The sequence below is a fragment of the Pseudonaja textilis genome, chromosome 1 (assembly GCF_049901715.1).
Source record: "Pseudonaja textilis isolate UNSWEBS1 chromosome 1, rPseTex1.2, whole genome shotgun sequence".
Taxonomy (NCBI): domain Eukaryota; kingdom Metazoa; phylum Chordata; class Lepidosauria; order Squamata; family Elapidae; genus Pseudonaja; species Pseudonaja textilis.
In genome coordinates this window covers 156,456,244-156,476,400 of record NC_141990.1, presented here as the reverse complement: position 1 = coordinate 156,476,400, position 20,157 = coordinate 156,456,244, and the positions used below count along the sequence as shown (strand labels likewise).

The 20,157-nt window shown below is 41.0% G+C and overlaps 1 protein-coding gene across 3 annotated transcripts; it reads right to left on the bottom strand.

Annotated features, from left to right (window-relative positions):
- Nucleotides 1-244: 244 nt before the first annotated feature.
- Nucleotides 245-20,144, bottom strand: LOC113452493 (cytochrome P450 2K3-like). 3 transcript variants are annotated; one of them, XM_087919385.1, is made up of 4 exons: nucleotides 19,039-20,144; nucleotides 18,097-18,246; nucleotides 9,665-9,849; nucleotides 245-1,193 (listed from the first exon to the last, which is right to left on the bottom strand). In XM_087919385.1, exons 1-3 carry the CDS (start codon nucleotides 19,163-19,165, stop codon nucleotides 9,788-9,790), a joined length of 339 nt encoding a protein of 112 aa, XP_087775511.1. In that variant the 5' UTR covers nucleotides 19,166-20,144; the 3' UTR covers nucleotides 245-1,193; nucleotides 9,665-9,787. The 3 variants fall into 3 exon arrangements, 2 of the variants coding, with proteins under 2 accessions (XP_087775511.1, XP_087775510.1); XM_087919384.1 differs by lacking the exons at nucleotides 9,665-9,849; nucleotides 18,097-18,246; nucleotides 19,039-20,144 and adding exons at nucleotides 10,383-10,527; nucleotides 15,472-16,537; XR_015740677.1 differs by lacking the exons at nucleotides 9,665-9,849; nucleotides 18,097-18,246; nucleotides 19,039-20,144 and adding an exon at nucleotides 1,386-1,523.
- Nucleotides 20,145-20,157: the final 13 nt, after the last annotated feature.

Sequence of the window (20,157 nt, the reverse complement as noted above, 5' to 3'; positions counted from 1 at the left end):
GGCTAGAGCTGGTTTGTTTTTCAACTGTGCCAAAATGATGTTTTCAATAAAGCAGTTCTTTATTGAGAAAGCTTAAAGTCTGTGTTGTTGAGATGGTTGAGTTCATTACTTGGAACCTTTACGTACGCTTGCTTGCCTTGTGGGATCTCCTCCAGAGGTGTTGGGCAAAGACATGTTAGGTCATGCTGCATTTGGCTCTGTTTCATTGGTGTTGGAAAGAGACCCCCCCAATGCCCATCCCGATTTGTTGCTGGAGGCCGCATGGAATTTCCTGATGTAGGTAATAACACCTCCTCAACTGCTGCTGATGCTGCTACTAATAATATTATTTTATTGGTTTTTGGAGACATGATAGAATTGATGTCTAGGATTACAAAGCAAATATATACATTTACAATTAGGGCTAAGCAAAAGAGACAAAAATTTCTAAACTGAAATATAAAGGAGAGAAAAATAATAAAATCCAAAGGAAACAAATGCACCCCCCAAAGAAAAATTCAGTAGTAATGACATTTTTCATGATTTCCTTCTATTTTTCTCCATCAGAGCCTACATTTTATGTGTCTATAGATCACTGCCATTCACCTTTTAGACAACAACAGAGACCTAAACAATAGAGAGCCAGTTTGGTCTACTGGTTAAGATACCAGGCTAGAATGAAGGAGATTGTGATCACTTTAGCAATGAAATCGAGCTGAGTGACTTTGGGCTAATCACCTGGAGACTGTGAGTTCTAATGCCGGTTTATCCATGAAAACCCACTGGAGTTACTTTGGGTCAGGCTCTCTTCAAAGCTCAAAGAAGTTTTGGGGGAAACAAATGGTAAGATGGTGTATTGGATATATGCACTGCCTTGATTTACTTGTAAAAGTAATAAAGGCAGGATAGAAATAAATATAGTGAATATAATATAATATGGAATCAGGTTGTCAGACTTTACCTCTCTATCAAAGTAAAGCCATTTAAAAGTTGGAAAAACAGCCTTTAATGACTTTTTCTGTCAGATCAAGATAACACAGCACAGGTCTTGTAAGGCATGGGGAGGGGGTTGATAAGTCCAAGAGCAGGAGTTAGGTCCAGATCATCTTTAGATGTTCCTGAATGTGGCTGGGAGGTAAATCTCTGGAGGAGGTTGGTAAAGAAGAGGAAGAGCTCCATTTTGGCAAGGGTCTCACCTGCACATACTCTCTGACCTGGAAAAAAGCATACATGGCAAAAAAGGTGGGGTTTTTTTTGACTTCTTAAACATGGCTTACACGGCTTTCCATAGTCTCATTGCTTCAAAAGAATAATTATAACTTAAAGAAATAATGAATCTTCCTAATTATTCTGTTGCACTGAAATTCTTTCCAGGATAGCTTTTCACATACACAGAGTGATGTTACCTGCAGAGAAAGGCATGAATGCATCCCTCTTCACAAACTTTCCTTCAGAGTCAAGAAAATGCTCAGGATAGAATTCATAAGGATTCTCCCACTGGGAGTCATCATGGAACACAGAAGCCAGCAAGGGAATGATGTACATTCCCTAAACATTGAAATTATATAAAGAAGAGTATTTTCCATTTAACACATTGCTGTAGAAATTATTATAATGACATTTTATGCCATTCTTTTAAAGGTAAAACAATTGACAACATCAGTGTAGTTGGAAATTTAAAAAAAAAACATCCTGTATAAGACATTCATCTTAATAACTAAAATTCTACAGTAATTTGTCCCTGTTATGTCCCCGGGACTGACACAAGTTCCCCATCAGGTCCGTTCCTTCCGCGGGGGCGTCAGCAGCCCCCATTGACTGGCTCCCTTCGACAGCCGGTTATAAAAGCCGGCTGCGAGGTCGAGCCAGCCGCTGTTCGCTGGTAGGTCTGCCTGGTTAGAAGCAGACGCGACAGCCCCCTTTATTCCCCTGAATAAAGTGTGTTATTGGAATGCTCTGGTGTGGCCTCCCCTTCTTTCCGATCTATAACATTGGCGATGAGGATGGGATCTGGCCAACCAGCAGCAATAGCAAAGAGCTGAAATCACACACCAAACGCTGAACCGTAGCCACGCCGTGAGAGCTCGGTCAGTTGTGGATTGCAGAAGTGAAAGCGGAGCGTGTAGCCGCTCCATGAAAAAAAAAAAAAAAGCAAGCTACGTGAAGAGCAGGGCGCTGAGAGCCTCAGCCGCCGACACTGAGCGCAGAATTCAACTGCTGTGTTCGAATTCTGCTGTTAGCAAGCTTGGTGCTGTACTCGCAGCCGCCAGAACGCATTGGGCGTGCGATTTGAATAGCTGTCAGCATGACGCTACAGCTATAGCCGCCTACGCCTTTGGGAAGGCGCGAAATTCAAATGGAAGTCAGTTACGGGCTACAGCCATAGCCGACAGAGTCACATAGAGCGTGAAACACAGAGAGAACCTCTAAGAGCTGAAACACTAAGCTGGGGCAGATCTGCAAGCTACTGCTGCCACGCTTATCAGGGCCATTGTATTCCCAGTGAGATTGGCCCGTCTACCAACAGACTGAAAGCCACACTTATCAGGGCCATTGTATTCCCAGTGAGATTGGTCAGTCTACCAACAGACTGAAAACCCAATATGAATTCAAATCCGGCGTTCCCGCCATTTAAGCCAGATGAAGACAAGTGGGACTCTTACAGAAACCGCTTCAGTCACTACATTGATGCCATTGGTCTGGCCGATGCTACAGAGAACAGGAAGAAATCGTACTTCCTGAGTTACTGCGGGGCCGCAGTGTTTGATACCGCCACAGCGCTATTTGCACCCAGGGAGCTAAAGAGCGTCCCCTGGCCCGAGCTGTTAGAGACACTCTCTAACCACTATTCCCCAAAACCATCGCAGATCGCGAGACGTTTTGCCTTTCGCATGAGGAAGCAAGCAGATGGGGAATCTATCAATCAGTATTTGGCCACCCTGAGAACTGCAGCTCTCCACTGCGAATTCAAAAATTACCTAGACGACATGCTCCTTGACCAACTCGTCTGTGGAGTCAAAGACTTAAGATTGCAGAGGCGTTTGCTGGCTAGAAAGACCTCAACCTCACTCAAGCGATTGAGGAAGCCTTGGCAGCAGAGCTAGCGACCCAATCAGCCGCCGAAATACAAGGGAGCGCAGCCAAATCCAGTCCAGTCACCATCCACTCAGAGGAGGTGGTGAGTGAAGAAGACCCCGTCGAGCACCTAGAAGTTCATCGACTCAAGCCATCCAAGCAGCCACAGGTAGGAACTAGGCCTGGGAACAGCAACACGTCCAAACACATCCTGTTGTGCCTCGCCTGCGGGGTTCCCATGCCAGAACGACTTGCAGGTTCAGGAACGTCACCTGCCACAATTGCGGCAAGAAAGGCCACATCGCCAGGGCCTGCCAGGCAACACACGTGGCTCCACAAAAGGCAGCATCCTTTACTCCCTCCGGGCCACCCAGGCAAGTAGAAAATTGTTACACGTGCTACCAAGCTAACCACACTTTTCTGACACCTAATAAAATCACGCTTTCTATCCATTTAGAAGGTAAACCCTGTCTTATGGAAGTCGATACCGGGTCAGCACTCTCGATCATCTCATGGAGCACGCTCAAGAAACTACGACCCAACCTGTCCAGAAACCAGCTCCAGAAGAGTCGTCTCACCTTGAGGGACTACCAGGGAAGAACATCCCAGTACTCGGAACAGGCAAGTTCCTTGTTAAATTCAAATCCTTTAAAGGCCATCTGCCTTTAGTGGTGGTAGATGGTACCCTCCTAGCCTTTTGGGGTTGGATTGGTTCCCCTATCTCGGCCTTAGCTTAATGGGAGTTCATGCTGTCTCACCTTCCGATATCGACTCGCTATTTTCAGACTATGCTGATGTGTTCAGCGATGAATTGGGTTGTTATAAGGGTACGCCCATCTCCTTTTCAGTGGACCCCAAGCAGTTCCCGTCCATTTAAAGCCACGCAGAGTACCATTTGTTCTGCGCTCTAAACTGGACGCGGAACTGGACAAATTGCTCAAACAAGGGGTGATCGAGCCCACGGATTTTGCTAAGTGGGAGACCCCAATTGTTACACCCCTAAAAAAAGATGGCAGTATAAGAATGTGTTCTGACTACAAGACCACAATTAACCGCTATCTACAGACTAGCGCGTACCCAGTTCCGGTGATCCAACACTTACTACACACATTTGAACCAGGAACCATATTCGCCAAATTGGATATGTCACAGGCTTATCAACAGTTTCCTGTAGACAACCAAACGGCCGAATTGCAAACAATTGTCACCCACAGAGGGGCATTCTGATGCAAACGTCTCCAATTTGGCGTTAGCGTCGCCCCAGGTATATTTCAGTCATTAATGGAACGGATACTGCAAGGCCTCCCTGGCGTGGTTCCGTATTTTGATGATATTTTGGTATCAGCCAGGGACAGACCCCAGCTTCTCCTCAGAGTCAGAGCGGTATTGGATAGGTTCAGGCAGCATGGCCTCAAACTAAAAAGGGAGAAGTGTGCCATCGCCACTAAGCAGGTGGACTTTCTTGGGTATAAAATAGACGCCTCAGGCATCCACCCAGTGGAATCCAAAGTCAAAGCCATTCCTTCCAAGTCAGAGTTACAGGCTTTCCTGGGGTTGCTAAACTTCTATGCATCGTTCCTACCCCACAAAGCATCAGTAGCAGAACCGCTGCATAGACTTCTAGACAAAAACACTCCATGGTATTGGGGACCCAAAGAGGATTACGCTTTTAAGGCAGTTAAGTCACTGCTCACCTCGGACGCTGTCCTAATACAGTTTGACCAACACCTTCCTCTAGTCTTAGCAGCAGACGCCTCACCTTTCGGGATCGGGGCTGTCTTGAGTCACAGACTGCCCAATGGCTCTGAAGCCCCAATCGCTTTCTTTTCGAGAACCTTTTCAGCAACTGAACGTAACTACAGCCAAATTGACAAAGAGGCCCTAGCCGCCGTAGCTGCGGTCAAAAAATTCCATGAATTTCTTTTTGGTCACAATTTCGAACTTGTCACAGACCACAAACCACTATTGGGGCTTCTCTCAGGTGAAAAGCAGACACCGCAAGTCTTGTCACCTAGGATGACTAGGTGGACCTTATTCCTGGTGGCTTACTCGTACAAACTAGTTCACCGTCCAGGAAAACACCTTAGCCACGCCGACGCCCTCAGCCGCTGCCCGTTGCCAGCACCCGTGGAGGACCCGGCCCCGGTACATGCCATTTTCGATGCCAGTGAGTTCAACCTTCCAGTCACTGCCGGCAACATCGCCCTCCACTCCAAAAAAGACAAACTTATCGCCCAGGTTCTGGACTGGGTACGGAGGGGGTGGCCGGGCAGAGATCTCTCAACTGAATTCTCACCGTTTAAAACCCACCAGCAAGAGCTTTCCAGTTTGCAGGGCTGCCTATTATGGGGGACCAGAGTTGTCATTCCAGAACCACTGCGCACACCCGTCCTGAAGGCGCTGCACGAGGGACATCCCGGCATCGTCCAGATGAAAGCGTTGGCTCGGAGTTACGTCTGGTGGCCGGGCATGGACGACGAAATAGCAAAATGGGTAAGCTCCTGCCGTCCCTGTCAGGAATCCAGGCCAGCACCGCCAATCACCACCCCAACCAAATGGGAAAGTGCCAATGCACCGTGGTCACGTTTGCACATTGACTTGGCCGGGCCATTCCACGGCAAGACTTTCCTGGTGGTCGTTGATTCATTCTCAAAATGGATCGATGTGGCCCTCCTACTCGCGACCACCACCCGAGCAATTGCCCAGGCTCTGACCCGCCTATTTGTTACACACGGTCTGCCTGACACCAAAGTCTCAGACAATGGGCCCCAATTTACGTCCACAGAATTCAGTCGGTATGTCACCAACCTGGGCATCCGACATATCCTGACGGCTCCCTTTCACCCCGCTAGCAATGGGTTGGCGGAGAGAGCTGTTAGGACAGCAAAAGAGGCGTTGGCAAGATTCACTCAAGACGACTGGCACTCCAGACTCTCTCGTTTTCTTTTGAGCCAACACTCAACCCCATGCACTGTCACAAATAAGTCTCCAGCCGAGCTACTGATGGACAGATGTTTGAGGACGGTGTTAGATAGACTGCACCCCCACTATTGCCCTGACACACCAATTGGTTCTAACAGTAGGGTCAGGAGTTTTGTATTACAGGACCGAGTGTTTGCCCGGAACTACGCGGGCGATCCGTTGTGGGTACCCGGAAGGATCGTGGCCATCACCGGTCCGAGATCATACCGCATCCAGCTGGAGGACGGGCGCATCTGGCGGAGACATCTGGACCAGATAAGAAGTCGCCAGAGCGAATTTGCCAACTCTGGCCCAGGTACTCCAGGGACACTCCAGTCGCCGCTCCTGAATCAGAGTTGGGACCACCAGAGTGACCAGCCTCCACCGGCCGAACCGAGGGAACGGACGGTAGACCGGGACCGTCCACCAGAGTCGCCAGCCTTGCCGTCCAATGACACTACCAGGTTACGTGACGATGACAGTTCAACAATCCAACCTGAAGACTGTGGTCATCCCCAGACTCCAGACCGAGTTCCGGATCGACCCTGTGCTCCCGCAAGCCCCGTTCCTGACTCACCGAACTCTGTGCCACTTTGTGTCTCACCAGAACTGCGCCGGTCAGGGCGCTCGCACAGGCCACCCGTTTACTTAAAAGACTATTCGTGTTCGTATCTGGGGGGAAGGGGTGTTATGTCCCCGGGACTGACACAAGTTCCCCATCAGGTCCGTTCCTTCCGCGGGGGCGTCAGCAGCCCCCATTGGCTCGCTCCCTTCGACAGCCGGTTATAAAAGCCGGCTGCGAGGTCGAGCCAGCTGCTGTTCGCTGGTAGGTCTGCCTGGTTAGAAGCAGACGCGACAGCCCCCTTTATTCCCCTGAATAAAGTGTGTTATTGGAATGCTCTGGTGTGGCCTCCCCTTCTTTCCGATCTATAACAGTCCCACCTTGCTAAGTCCTTTTTATCATCATTCCATATTTTATAATAGTTTTTATAAAACAATATGCAAATCATATTGGTCAGGGTAACCCCTAGATTTTTAACCTTCTTCTCTATTTTTTTTTCATCCTTTGGTCTCATATTTTAGTCAACATCTTTCTGTTCTTTTGATTAATTTTAAAACCAGCTAATATGCCCAAATACTTCAGTTTCTTCATTAGATGTTCTTTACATTCTTTTCCATATCTTATCTGTAGGGTGCCAGCTGTATGTAATGAAATGAAAATAAAGAAAAAGTATAAATAACTGCCTTGCACTATGCTTTGGGTTCCTTCTCCTTTATCTTTGTTCAGCTGAATAAATATGTTGACTTATAATCACACAAAAAACTGGAGTCTCTCTTTTATTTTACAGAGCCACACCTGTATATGTCACACATGTACCAACAGAACACTGCTCTCTGAGCTTATAAGTTTGCAATTTTCCTAACTTCTTAGCAAACTCAAAACTTTTCTGCTACACATATTTTAATTTAGTTTCTATTTCTCTCTTAGTTAACATAGATGATTGTCATAAAAGCTTTCTGTAATTCATCTTTTTAAAAAAATATTCTAATCTACTGTGCATGTTTTCTTGTGAGTTATAGTGAATAAAATACCCTCAGCTGTAGCCTTGCTGATGTCATAGTCTTTACCTACGTACCTTTATCCAAATTATTATAAAAAACCTCTTACAGTACTCCCCAATCCATTCTTTTTGAAGTATTGCTTCAATTAGTCTCCATGTAAAAGAAATTGGTTTTGTTTTAACTGTTAAATTAACTGGATTGTGGTCAGAAAAGGTTTTGGTAAAATGTCTATCTAATCTATCTTATTGGCCCTGTGAAATGGCAATGTTTTGCTAGAAGACATTTTGCTTCTCATCCAAGACACTTCTTCATTTCTGACTGAATGAATGGAAGGATTTATCACATGAAGTTTTTAAAGAGAAATGGCAGTTACACATAATTAGTTGACATGCTGATTTATTGGCTTTTACTGAAAGAGAACCTAAATGAGAAACGAGAGGAATTGGAAAAGGACGGTCACATTTATCACTAATTTAACTATCAACAATTGACAGCTTTAAAGGAGATAGAAAGAACTTTGTTTTTGTAGATGAAAAAAACCCGGATTTTCAGAGAGACTAATGATTAACATCTTATTGCTAAAGTATATAAATTACTCTTGAAAATAATCAGGAACATAAGAGCATTAAACATTGTATGGTTAAATGGGTGAAAAACGTTATATATTATGTTCTACTAATTGGAAACATGCAGAAAAAATACCGAAGTTAACATTCAGTTACATTTTCATTTGAATTTTTTTTAATAAAATGATATATCATTGGTATTTAATTCTGATAATTTGTCAAAATTCTATAAGGGAATGTCAAATAAGTGCTGGAAATGTAATAAATGTGAAGGTATATTCATCCATTTTGGTGGACTTGCAAGAGAGCTGAGAAACACTCGGATCAAATACATACTTTGATTCAGAAGATATTAAAAAATGATGTGCAATTAAAACGAACTCTTTTTTTAAAGCATGCCGAATGCACAGATTGAAAGGACAGATAACAGCAGCAAAACTTTTATATGCATACTGATAGAAAGATATGTAAACCTCCAAATAAAACCTCTACTCCTTCACAGAAATGGTTTCTGAAATTAATGGAGCTAGCTGAGGTGGCAAAATTTAATATTTTGATGAAAAACGAACATTTGTCTTGCTTTGTTTCTACTTGGAAACTACTTTTGGACTGCTTGCCTGAAAAGGATACAAATGAAACACTGATTTGGTGATATGATAAGTAGATTTGTTTTGATTATAAAAATATTTATATTGTTATTGCTTCTGGTTCTTATGTATGTTCCATATATTATGTTTAACTTTTGTTTAACATTAAAATAAGAGGTTATTTTATTATATATTTGTACTTGTACTGAACTGAAGTTGAAAGTTATTCTTTTTTATATCTTTTTTCTTTCTAGTTTTGAAAATTCAATAAAGTTATATTTTATAAAAAGAAGCTTTATAATGAAATTTTAAAGGTAGTATTGTAAATATACACATTTTTAAATAATGAGACATATATATATTTGTTCAAAAAAGTTTAAGGAAAAAACAAGCAAATAGATTATCACCTACATTCAGTGTCAAACAGGATTTAAAATTGCATTTTACTTACAGAGAATCCTCGACTTACTACTGATCAGTTGGCAATCAGTTGCACTTACAACAGACCCTGAAAAACAAGCCAGATTTGAAGTTCCAACGTCCTGGGCTTCCCACCCAGGATGGTCACATAGCCATATTTTGGGTACTTGGGAACCAGCCCACATTTATGGTTGTTTGCAGCCTCCCATGATCATAGGACTACAATTTATGTTTTTGAAAGAAACCAGCATTTACTTTCAATTTCTGGCCAAAAAGTACTACAGTGAATACTGGGTTCATTTAATGAACCCAGTATTCACAGCATTCACTTTATGACCCCAACGTTTGCTTAATGAATGCCACAAAAAAGGTAATTAAAATTGGGCATGGTCACATGATGATGCACTTTACATCCATCATGACTTATGATTAAAATTTTGGGCTCAATGATGGTCATAAATTGTTTATAATGAACAAAGAAAGATTTGAATGGGATTATTTCACAGCAATCACCTTGGCAATGAAGAAGCCTTTGAAAGTTATATCCTTGGTGGTTGCATGGGGCAAATGGGTTGGAACAATATCAGCAAACCTTTGAATGTCATGAATTACTGCATCGGTATAAAGTATTTTGGTTCAATCTTCTGTCCTTGGCTGACGAACCCCAATTTCTTTTGCAATTTCTTCTTGGACTTTCCCTGGGAGAATAGAATCACATCAAGATGATTCCATGATTTGAATTTTGTTTTAAAAGGGGAATTTATGCAAAAATTCCAAGTAGAGAAGAGTAGAGAAATTCCAATTCATAGTAGAGATCTGAAGATAACCATTTGTGATCTATGCTTGTATTCCCCACCCCTTTTTATTCACTACATGTCTTATTTTATGAAATTTTTAGTGCAGTCGAAGAAATCAATTAAGGTAGCATTATGATTGGAGTATATCATTCTTAGCAAAAAGCTGTCTTCGTTCTCAGTTCATATTCAGCAGTAATGGGAGGTGATAGGTGCATAACGCACATTCTGTGGCTGGTGTACCTTTCTGAAATCTCTGAAGTACATGTGTGAACCCTTCATATGGCAACATCTTATATTCAATCTCACATCACATCAATTCCTTTAGATATAAATAGGTAGGGAAACTTATTCTTGCTTTTTATTTTCCCACCCCTTGTTATTTGTCAGATAGTTATATATTTTTACTGAAATTCAGTCAAATGAAAACTGCTTACTCTGAACTTCTCGATGCTTCGTCATTAGGAGTATGGCCCAGCACAATGTGTTTGAAGTTGTATCCATGCCAGCACCAAATAGGTTATCCATAAGAACTAGAAGATTATCATTATGGAAATAGCTATGTGTTGACTTCTTATTCTCCTGAAGAGTATAAAGAAAAGATATCAAGGACATTCAATGTATTTCTATAATCTACAGACATGAACAGATATTACAATGGTTTAGGGGAGAGTTCATATTGAACTCAATATAATGCAAACACAAAGAATAGAATATAATCTAACCAGTGTCTTAAACTTTAAAAGAGCTGATTTTAACAAACTCAAAGACAGCCTAAGAAAAATTCCATGGATAAAAATTCTAAAGGGGAAAACAACTCAAGGAATGTGGAAAACTCTGAAAAAATATGATCATAAAAGTCCAGTTCAACACAATACCACTGAAAAATAAAAATAAATCCAAGAAGAAACTAACATGGTTACACAAAGATCCCTCTGATAAACTGAAAGACAAAAAGGACAAGTACAAAAACTGGAAAGAGGGACAATGATATCCCAATTCTCATCAGAGAAGCTGTTGAGCACGAACGGAAATGTCCAAAGGCCATCTTATTTGATCTAGAGGACATCAATGACAATGATGACATCACAACTGTCAGAAACATCATCAGTGATTATCAAGCATCAACCATCTCCCCTGATGAAATACATGACATTTCCTGCATTGGCCGAGAGCTCAAAAACAGAGACAACTCTGTGGCCCCATGCTTCTGTAGGGTCATTTGCAAAAATGAATCAAGCAAACGTAAATTCATTTATACTATAAATTCACTTGCAAAAAGCAACACCAACCATAAGAACCTCCATTCTCGCCCTGACCTAACCATACAGCAACGTGCCTGCTCCCGTGTACTCCGCACAGACAATGGAGAGAAGGATCTGTACATTGACTGCCCTGCTGGCTGTATCAAAAGTAAGTCACACAACCCGCAACTCAGCTTTAACTTTCCAGCACAACCCTACTTCAAACAATCCACCATCACCCAAGACTAGGCACACACGCCCCTAAACTACCTCAATTCCCACTACAGCTGGCCTTAAATGCAAGCTACTCAAGGCAAGAAGCCTTGTGAATAAAATACCTGAATTTCTCCTCTTACTAAATATGGCTAAATTCGACATCATATTTGTCTGTGAAACATGGCTCAACGCATCTCTCCCTGCCTCCATTATCACAGTCACGTAAACAACCTAAATTCACTACTAACATGGGCAACATCCTGCCCACATGCTTTTATTTTGGTGACTTCAGTCTACCTCATATTAACTGGACCCTAAACGAATGTACAACTGAATCCATACATGCAGCCTTCTACAATGCTGCTACAAATCTGGGACTGGAACAACTAGTAACCAACAATACTAGACTTAACAACTGCCATAATCTCATCTTCTGAAATAGTTTGAATTCAATTTATGGAATACAAACTAAAGAATCTTTTTCCAACAGTGACCACAATAGGATTGACTTTTGTCTCAACATACGCCCACCCAAAAATCATCACAATGACGTAATCCCCAATTATAACTTCAAAAAAGGCAACTATGATCTTATAAACAACGATCTCTCATCCCTTGATTGGCAATTTCTATTCTCTGGATGCAATACTGTAGAAGACCATTACAACATACAGTATTTTTACTTGAAGTCAAAAGAGTCATCAAACTATATGTACCAATAACAACTCCCAAAACAAAACAAAACAAAAAACAGATTACCCATAACAATAAAAAAACCTTCAATCCAAAAAGAGATCACTCTGGCAGAAAAACAAAACCGATACAAAAATTTATGCCACCAGATAAAGACTGAATGCACCAGGTATCACATTAAACAAGAGGAAACCCTTCTACGCACCAATTCCACCCGCGCTTTTTATAATTTTGTAAACAACAAACTAAAAGACTCAAGGTCCATCCCACCCCTAATAGGACCTCATGGTAAAGACTGCAACGATGACACCATTAAAGCCAACATCTTTAACACATTCTTTGGCTCAGTATTTGTAAACAGCTATAGATCATGCCCAGTATTTCCTAGCCAAACCACAGAAAACTACAATGATCTAATACGTATCGATTTTACAGAAGACAATGTTGAAAAAGCACTATGCAATCTAAAACCATCTTTATCTATTGGACCGGATGGAATATGTGCCTACTTTTTAAAAAAGTTACCAACTGGCATAGCAGAACCTCTAAGCATAATCTTTGAAAAATCTTTCAGGACCAGCTCCTTGCCTAACCTAAGGTCACAAGCCATGGTCATCACCATCTTCAAAAAGCCTAGTTGAAAATTACAGACCAATTTCCTTATGCTGCGTCACCTGTAAATTCATGGAATCAATTATTAACCAATCCATTATCCTCCACTTAGAAACAAACAACCTACTCTCCAATAAACAATTTGGTTTCAGAAAAAAAACTATCCTGTAATCTGCAACTCTTACACTGCAAAATATATGGACTACACAACTCTATCAGGGCAAAACAATAGATGCAATCTACATAGACTTCTGTAAAGCCTTTGATTCAGTGGTACACGACAAACTACTCCTAAAACTAAAATCTTATGGTATCTCTGGACAACTGCATAACTGGATAGAAGCATTTCTGTCAAAATTGGGAGTGTCCTATCAAATTCTGTACCTGTCAATAGTGGTTTCCCCCAAGGCAGTGTTCTAGGACCAGCTCTCTTTATACTTTACATAAATGACCTCTGTGATCACATTAAGAGCAACTGCATTCTCTTCGCTGATGATGTAAAGCTGTTCAATACCACAGACAATACTGCTACCCTTCAGAAAGATCTTGACTATGTATCAGAGTGGCCAAACAAATGGCAACTTCAAATCTCAACAAATAAATGCTCTGTCTTACATATCGCCCCCAAACCAGAAAATAAAATACAAGCTGAATAGTCAAGACCTTGTTGATGAGCCAAGCTCTGTAAAAGACCTTGGAATAATCTCTAATGATCTAAGTGCTAGAGCCCACTGTAACAACATAGCCAAAAAGGCATTAAGAGTGATTAACCTACTCTTACATAGCTTTTACTCTGGTAATATCACACTACTAACTAGAGCATACAAAACATTTGCTAGACTAATACTCAAATACAGCTCATCAGTCTGGAACCCATATTACGTATCTGATATTAACGCAGTTGAGAAAGTCCAGAAACATTTCACAAGAAGAGTTCTCCACTCCTCTACTCGTTGTAGAATACCCTATGCCACCAGACTTGAAATTCTAGACCTAGAAAACCTAGAATTATGCCGTCTTCAGTCCGATCTAAGTATAGATATAAAATCATGCATTGCAATGACTTACCTGTCAATGAATACTTCAGCTTCAACCATGACAACACAAGAGCACACAATAGATGCAAACTCAAGGTTAACCGCACCAAACTTGATTGCAGGAAATATGACTTCAGCAACAGCGTGGTCAATGTCTGGAATACTCTACTGACTCTGTGGTTTCTTCCCCAAACCCCCAAAACTTTAACCTTAGACTGTCTACTATTGACCTCACCCCTTTCCTAAGAGGTCTGTAGGGGACGTGTATAAATGCACCAATGTGCCTACCATCCCTGTCCTGTTGTTCATTTTATTTTTTTTATATGTACCCATTTCATGTATTCATAACTATGTATATACTTACACCTATTATATTGTAAGCGATTGACAAATCAAAATAAATAAATAAAATTTAAAAAAACCCATAAAAATTGTGATTAACTTCCTCCACATCTCTCTGCCAGTTCTTCTCAATCAATGCTTTCTTTCATAAAGAGGGATTTTATTTTAACTATCACTAAGAAGAAAGACTTCAGGTTTTAGAGCAAACCTTCACTTTTCCATGGATTTCCCTAGGCTACTATTTCTAAAAAAAGAAAGAATGGCTTTCCTCTTCTCCTGCACTGACCAGTTTCTGGACCAATCAGAAGAGCATTCACTACATATCCCAACCCACATCACAATAATTAATATCCCAATGTTTATACAGTAAATAAAGATAAAAAGGTTGCTTCCCAAGGGCCTACCTGACTATCTCCCTACTGGAATTATCCCTCAATGAAAGACAATAGAAGTGGAACTACAGATAATATTTGACTTATGACCACAATTGGACATTGAGAAAAGTGGTTGTTAAACAAGACCCCGGTGTGACTTCACTCAACTGCTACAAAAAAACAATGTTGCTTTTTACAGGGAAAAATTCCAGTTAGAGGTGTATAAGCATTGTAGTAGCTTTAACAGATGTTGTAATGACAAGGCAGTCGAGGTGTTTGATCAGGATCACATGAATCATGATGACTTTATTGGAGTCTAGTCTTGTATTTATACACATTTTTAGTAATCCTCTAACATTGGTTAACTTTGGTTGTTGCTCAACCTATGTTACTGTCTAATCCTTCTTTGCATTTAGTGATTTTGTTTGCCTGAGTTGTATTTGCTTTTGTCCTTATCTGAGGTTTGCCATCAAGATAATGACTTTCCTGCAATTACAACTCGACAAACAGACATGCAAGGAATAAAGACATCACACAAATAGTGAATCTGTTGGCCACTCACCTACTCACAACTCACTTTCACTCCAAGAAATGGTTTTCCCTGACATTTTTAGAGGTTCTGGTTTCAGTTTACAATAGCTCACTTTAGTTTTTAAAATCTTAATCTATGTAGTTTTAATGTTTTAATATTTCAATTCTTTTTAGGCCTTTTAAACTTTTTAACCGGGTACCCTTGCTTCTTTTTTAAATGTTTAACTTTTATATGCTGTTTTTAGAGATAAACATGAAGGAGCAGCAACAGCAGGAATGTTTTCCTTCTGTGGTTTTATCAGTTAATCAGGACTGATAAGATTGGACCTTGTACTTTTTCAGTATAAGTATTTTAATTTCTAAAGCAAAAATTTTCTCCAGCTGCATGTTTTCTAGTACCAGCCAGAATATTTGTAAAACATGTGAAAGAAATAAAATCACCCATAATTCCTGGCATACTTAAAATAACTTTATTACCTCTTTCTGACTAACAAGAAATGCATCAATAAAAGTCCTTTGGTTATTTTCGTCAAACTCTTTGAGATTTTCAAGGAATGTCGCCTGTATGAAATCATGGTACTTTTTTTGGTTATTCGTTATTGTCTTACGAAGACCCAAAAGGAATCCCAACTTGGGAAACACATTATACATCTGAAACAGTATAGAATAAGAGAGATATTAACAGAGCTGAATACTATGAATATATTATCTGATAGGCTTCTCAAAGCATTTTTATCTATTTCTTCCACAGTCTACAACACAGGCGTCAAACTCGTGATATCATGTGGCATATCACAATGTTTTTCCCCTTTGTGGAACTGGGATGGGTGTGGATTGCATGTAGCATATCCAGCCAATGGGCAGCCAGTTTGACACACCTGGTCTACAAAATCACCATCATTATCATCAGCCATGAAATATGTGGGTGCTGAAGATATGATAAATCAAGTGTTCTAATTAATTAAGATCTAAATCTCACAAAATCTAAATCTCACATCACTTGAGACTTTCAAGAAGAGATTGGACTGCCATCTGTCAGAAATTGTGTAGGGTCTCCCACTTGGGCAGGGGGTTGGACTAGATGACCTACAAGGTCCCTTCCAACTCTGATTATCTGTTATCTGTTAAATTAAACCTTGCTAAACTGTAGGGATGAAGTTTTTCTTCATATGAAAGATTACATTTACCAATATAGCAGGGGTTTCTGCAAGGTGTATATTTTCTTCAAGTATTTCCAGTAGAAGTGTAGCATTTTCATATTCAAACCTCTTGCCAAGTAAAAAAGAATCTATGATATTAGCAGCTGCAGCTTTCAGAATTGTTGCTGGCTCAAATGGCTTTCCTTGTCATGAGCAATAAATTAAAACAGAATTGTGAAAGAATCCCAGAATGAAACCTGCTCTTTGTCACTTTAAGATTGAGGATAAGATTGATTATACATAGCATTTATCATAGAAACTAGTTTGCACTCTGCGGAGATATAGAAGACAGCGAGAGATGCAGATTTATGAACTAATATTTACTGACAGTAACACAAAGAATAATTCTGTAACCTATCCTTTTAAAAACATAAATAGTTACACATGAATGCAGTACTAGAGATATGCTTCCTTTGGAGTGAGAAGCAGTTACGTTTCTGATGACAGATAAAATGGAGCATTCTAGTCCCTCTGTTCAAAGTGGAAGTGGAAGAACAGCTGAAGATAAGCCATGTTGCTAGCAATATGAAAAATAAAATGAGAAAGACAAAAGCTTTTAGATTAACAAATAGATCTAAGGCCTCAGAGGACACAGTTCCTCTCTCTATAGTCAAGAGCAGAGCCTCAGCTATCCACATCAGAGAAGGAACTTTCATGCTTTTATCTACAATTTGTTTTTGCTGTTATTCAAAATGAATGCATTCCTTGCAAAGTGTTTCAATAAAAGTTTTTAAGGACCTAACTTTCCTCCCATGATTTCAGGACTGAGTTAACAGAGAGTCATATCATCTAGAACAGAGAGTGCCCAACCATGAAGATAAACTGAAATTGTCAACAGAGCTAATAAACCCCTAGATTTATAAACACTAGATTTACACAGGCATTTTCATATGTGAACTTTGAAATATTTCTTAAAAGATTTTGCATCCACTATTTTGTTTCCCTTTCTTAATGAAATTTATACAGTTGTAATTTCTAAACTAAACAATGATCATGGCCAACACATTTCCAGATAGCACCTGGAAATATTGCTGACTCCACAAAAGTTTTAGCAAGTTTACTGCATCTTGATGATTTATAATTATTTGTTTGTAAACAAGGAATTGATGTGAGAATAAATGTAATTTTAAATAGCACGGGCACTGCCATAATCATTTCACTAAATACAAAGAAGGATTTTGAGAACTTTTATGGGTTATACTTATTCCTCATACTTTGAAATGTGGCATGTCTGATCATAAACAGGAATTTTTATTTGGTAATATATGCATATTATCAGGGATGGGATTCAACCGCTTCAGGCTGCCCCCCCCCCCCCCCCCCCCCCCCCCCCCCCCCCCCCCCCCCCCCCCCCCCCCCCCCCCCCCCCCCCCCCCCCCCCCCCCCCCCCCGGGGCCCCGGGGGGGGGGGGGGGGGGCCCGGGGGCCCCCCCCCCCCCCTCTCCTCGGGGGGGGGTTCTTTGGGGGGGGGGGGGGGGGGGCCTCTCTCCCTTTTTTTTTGGGGGGGGGGGGGGGGGGGGGGTTTTTGGGGGGGGGGGGTGGGGGGGGGGGGGGGGGGGGGGGGGGGGGGGGGGGGGGGGGGGGGGGGGGGGGGGGGGGGGTTTTGTTTTTGTTTTTTTTTTTTTTTTTTTTTTTTTTTTTTTTTTTTTTTTTTTGATAATATGAATATCACTAACTCAATGCTTAGAAGTATAGTAAACACAATTCTTAATATATGTTCATGTACAGAAATAGTGCTCATATTGGAAACAGTGCATCATTCTGTACTCTTCAATAACTAATTTAGTAAAACAAATTACACTAAATCCTCATAAATAACAGTTCTTTGCATATTTTTCTAAAAAAGTTTCCTCTAGATCCTGAAAGATACACTGGTAAATTTGCAGGAAGAAATATTGACTCACCTTTATAAGTCTCAAATGCTTTTGTCAAGATACTGCATTCTTCAGTGATTTTGTCTTCAACAATCCTCCTGCCCATTCCATAATCCCGTAATGCAGATAAAGAAAACTGCCGCATCTGTCTCCAGTTCTCACCATGAGCAAAACTAATACCTGAAGTGAAGAGGTAAAGATAAGAAGACAAATTAGAAATGAGAAGTCGGCATGAAGATTTTACCAAGTAAATTCCACCATTATGGTGCATAGTGAAATTGTACCATAGTATAGAAAATGAAGTAGGTATGCTCTGATCCAGGGGTCACCAACCTTTTGACCTCAGGAACCACTAAATTCATAATTTTAAATCCCACGGACCACTAATATGATTTTTTTTTGAAACAAGATAAATAGTATTTAGTGTAATATAAAAATGCAAATCATTTTTCTGCAGACGACCAAAATTTTCTTGCAGACTACCAGTTGGTGATCGCTGCTCTGATCGATTAGTTGCTTAAGTATGAAAGTTAGCAAAAGGAGGTTTAAAGTGTAAGCTGCCTATGGTGAAGTCCAGCATGTAAAATATCATGGTGTCTCTTGCAAGGAGAAGTAGTAGGAGATCATCCAAATGAGGCTCTGGAGAATAGCCCCCATTTCTTTCCTTAGATATTGGACCAGCCAATTCCAACACTGCAAAGATCGAACATCATTGGTTGCTGCCATGTCATTTAGATAAAGTTCTCTTGGGTAGTAACACTAGCATTACTGTTAGTCCAGTGAACAGAAATTTGGGTACAAGTGTGTGCATTGGTTGAAAAATGTTTTTTTTACTATGTTAGCTATCATTTATTACCATTGCATTAGCAAATACTCACTATCTGAGGCAGTTGCTAAATGAGGACTACATGTACATAATATTGATTAGATTTATAAGGGTTGTGAAATATGATCCAGAATGAAATAACTTACCAAAGCCCTTTGCATAATCCTCAAACATGAGGACAATGGGCCTCTCTGCAAATGCCTCTGCCTGGTTCACCAATGCCTCTTTGACTGTCTCATAGCCAATCAGCACCACCATTTCCTGGCATCCCATTTTTATATATATATTCGTAGATTTTCATGGGTATGGGTATGCAGGTCTTGGCGTGTTTGGGTCTTTTCCCATGTAAGATTGAGAGTATCTTGGTGACGTTTCGACGAGGTCCCACTCACCATCTTCAGGCTGGTGCTTTTGGCTTCATGCTTGTGCGAGCAAGCCATGATCTGAGCTGCCATCTCTCTATAAATACTAGTGGGGAGGTTGGCTGTGCTGTCACCTCATTGGTTGATGGAGTTGATGTCTGCAAATTGGCTGCCTTTTTTGTAAGAACGTGTGGCTGAGGTATTGGCTGTGTGTCTATCAGCCTCCTGTGTTGTAACGACCTGGGTAATGGGCTGTGTGATGACCTTCTGAGTTCTATTGTTTTGAAATCCTGGTTATTGTGCTATAATCTCCTGGGTTGTTGGATGTGTTGTAACATCCTGAGGTTTTGTGGTGTAACCTCCTGAGTTCCATGAGATGATATCCTGAGTGGGTGGCTATGATATGACATTCTGGGTTTTGGTTTGGCTCCGAGTTTGAGGCCTGACTATGTGTTCATTTGATGTGTCTGTTTGCTTGGTTTGAGGATCGGGGTGTGTGGCAGCTGGTGATGCAGCTGTGGTCTGGTTTCTGGACAGTGGTTGCCTTTCGTCTATGGGGTGGGTTTGGGTATGAGTCTGGTGAGGGAGATTGGTGGTGGCGTCATGTGTTGTTTTGGGTCCAGTGTTGGTTTTTGTGGCTGGGAGAATAAATGCACGCATCGCAGAACACAAGAACGCAGTCAGAAAAGAAGAAAATACTTCCTCCCTTTTCCAGCACCTTAAAGCCACAGGACATGAAATTAATTTTGAAGGAACCAAATCAATCTCCAATACGGAACACTTCAACAAGAGAATAATCAGGGAAGCCATCAAAATAGAGAAACACCCCCATAACATGAATAAACGGGATGATACCTCCCGCCTACCAGACATCTGGAAACTAGCCCTTATCAACAAACGAGT

Excerpts from the sequence above, each read along its gene's own strand:
- LOC113452493 (XM_087919384.1), bottom strand. The coding sequence starts at position 15,645 with ATGTATAATGTGTTTCCCAAGTTGGGATTCCTTTTGGGTCTTCGTAAG. Across the intron at positions 10,528-15,471 it reads TTCTTGTTAGTCAGAAAGAG|GAGAATAAGAAGTCAACACA; the intron begins GTAATAAAGTTA and ends TATACTCTTCAG. Across the intron at positions 1,194-10,382 it reads GAAGCATCGAGAAGTTCAGA|GTCAGAGAGTATGTGCAGGT; the intron begins GTAAGCAGTTTT and ends GCTTTTTTCCAG.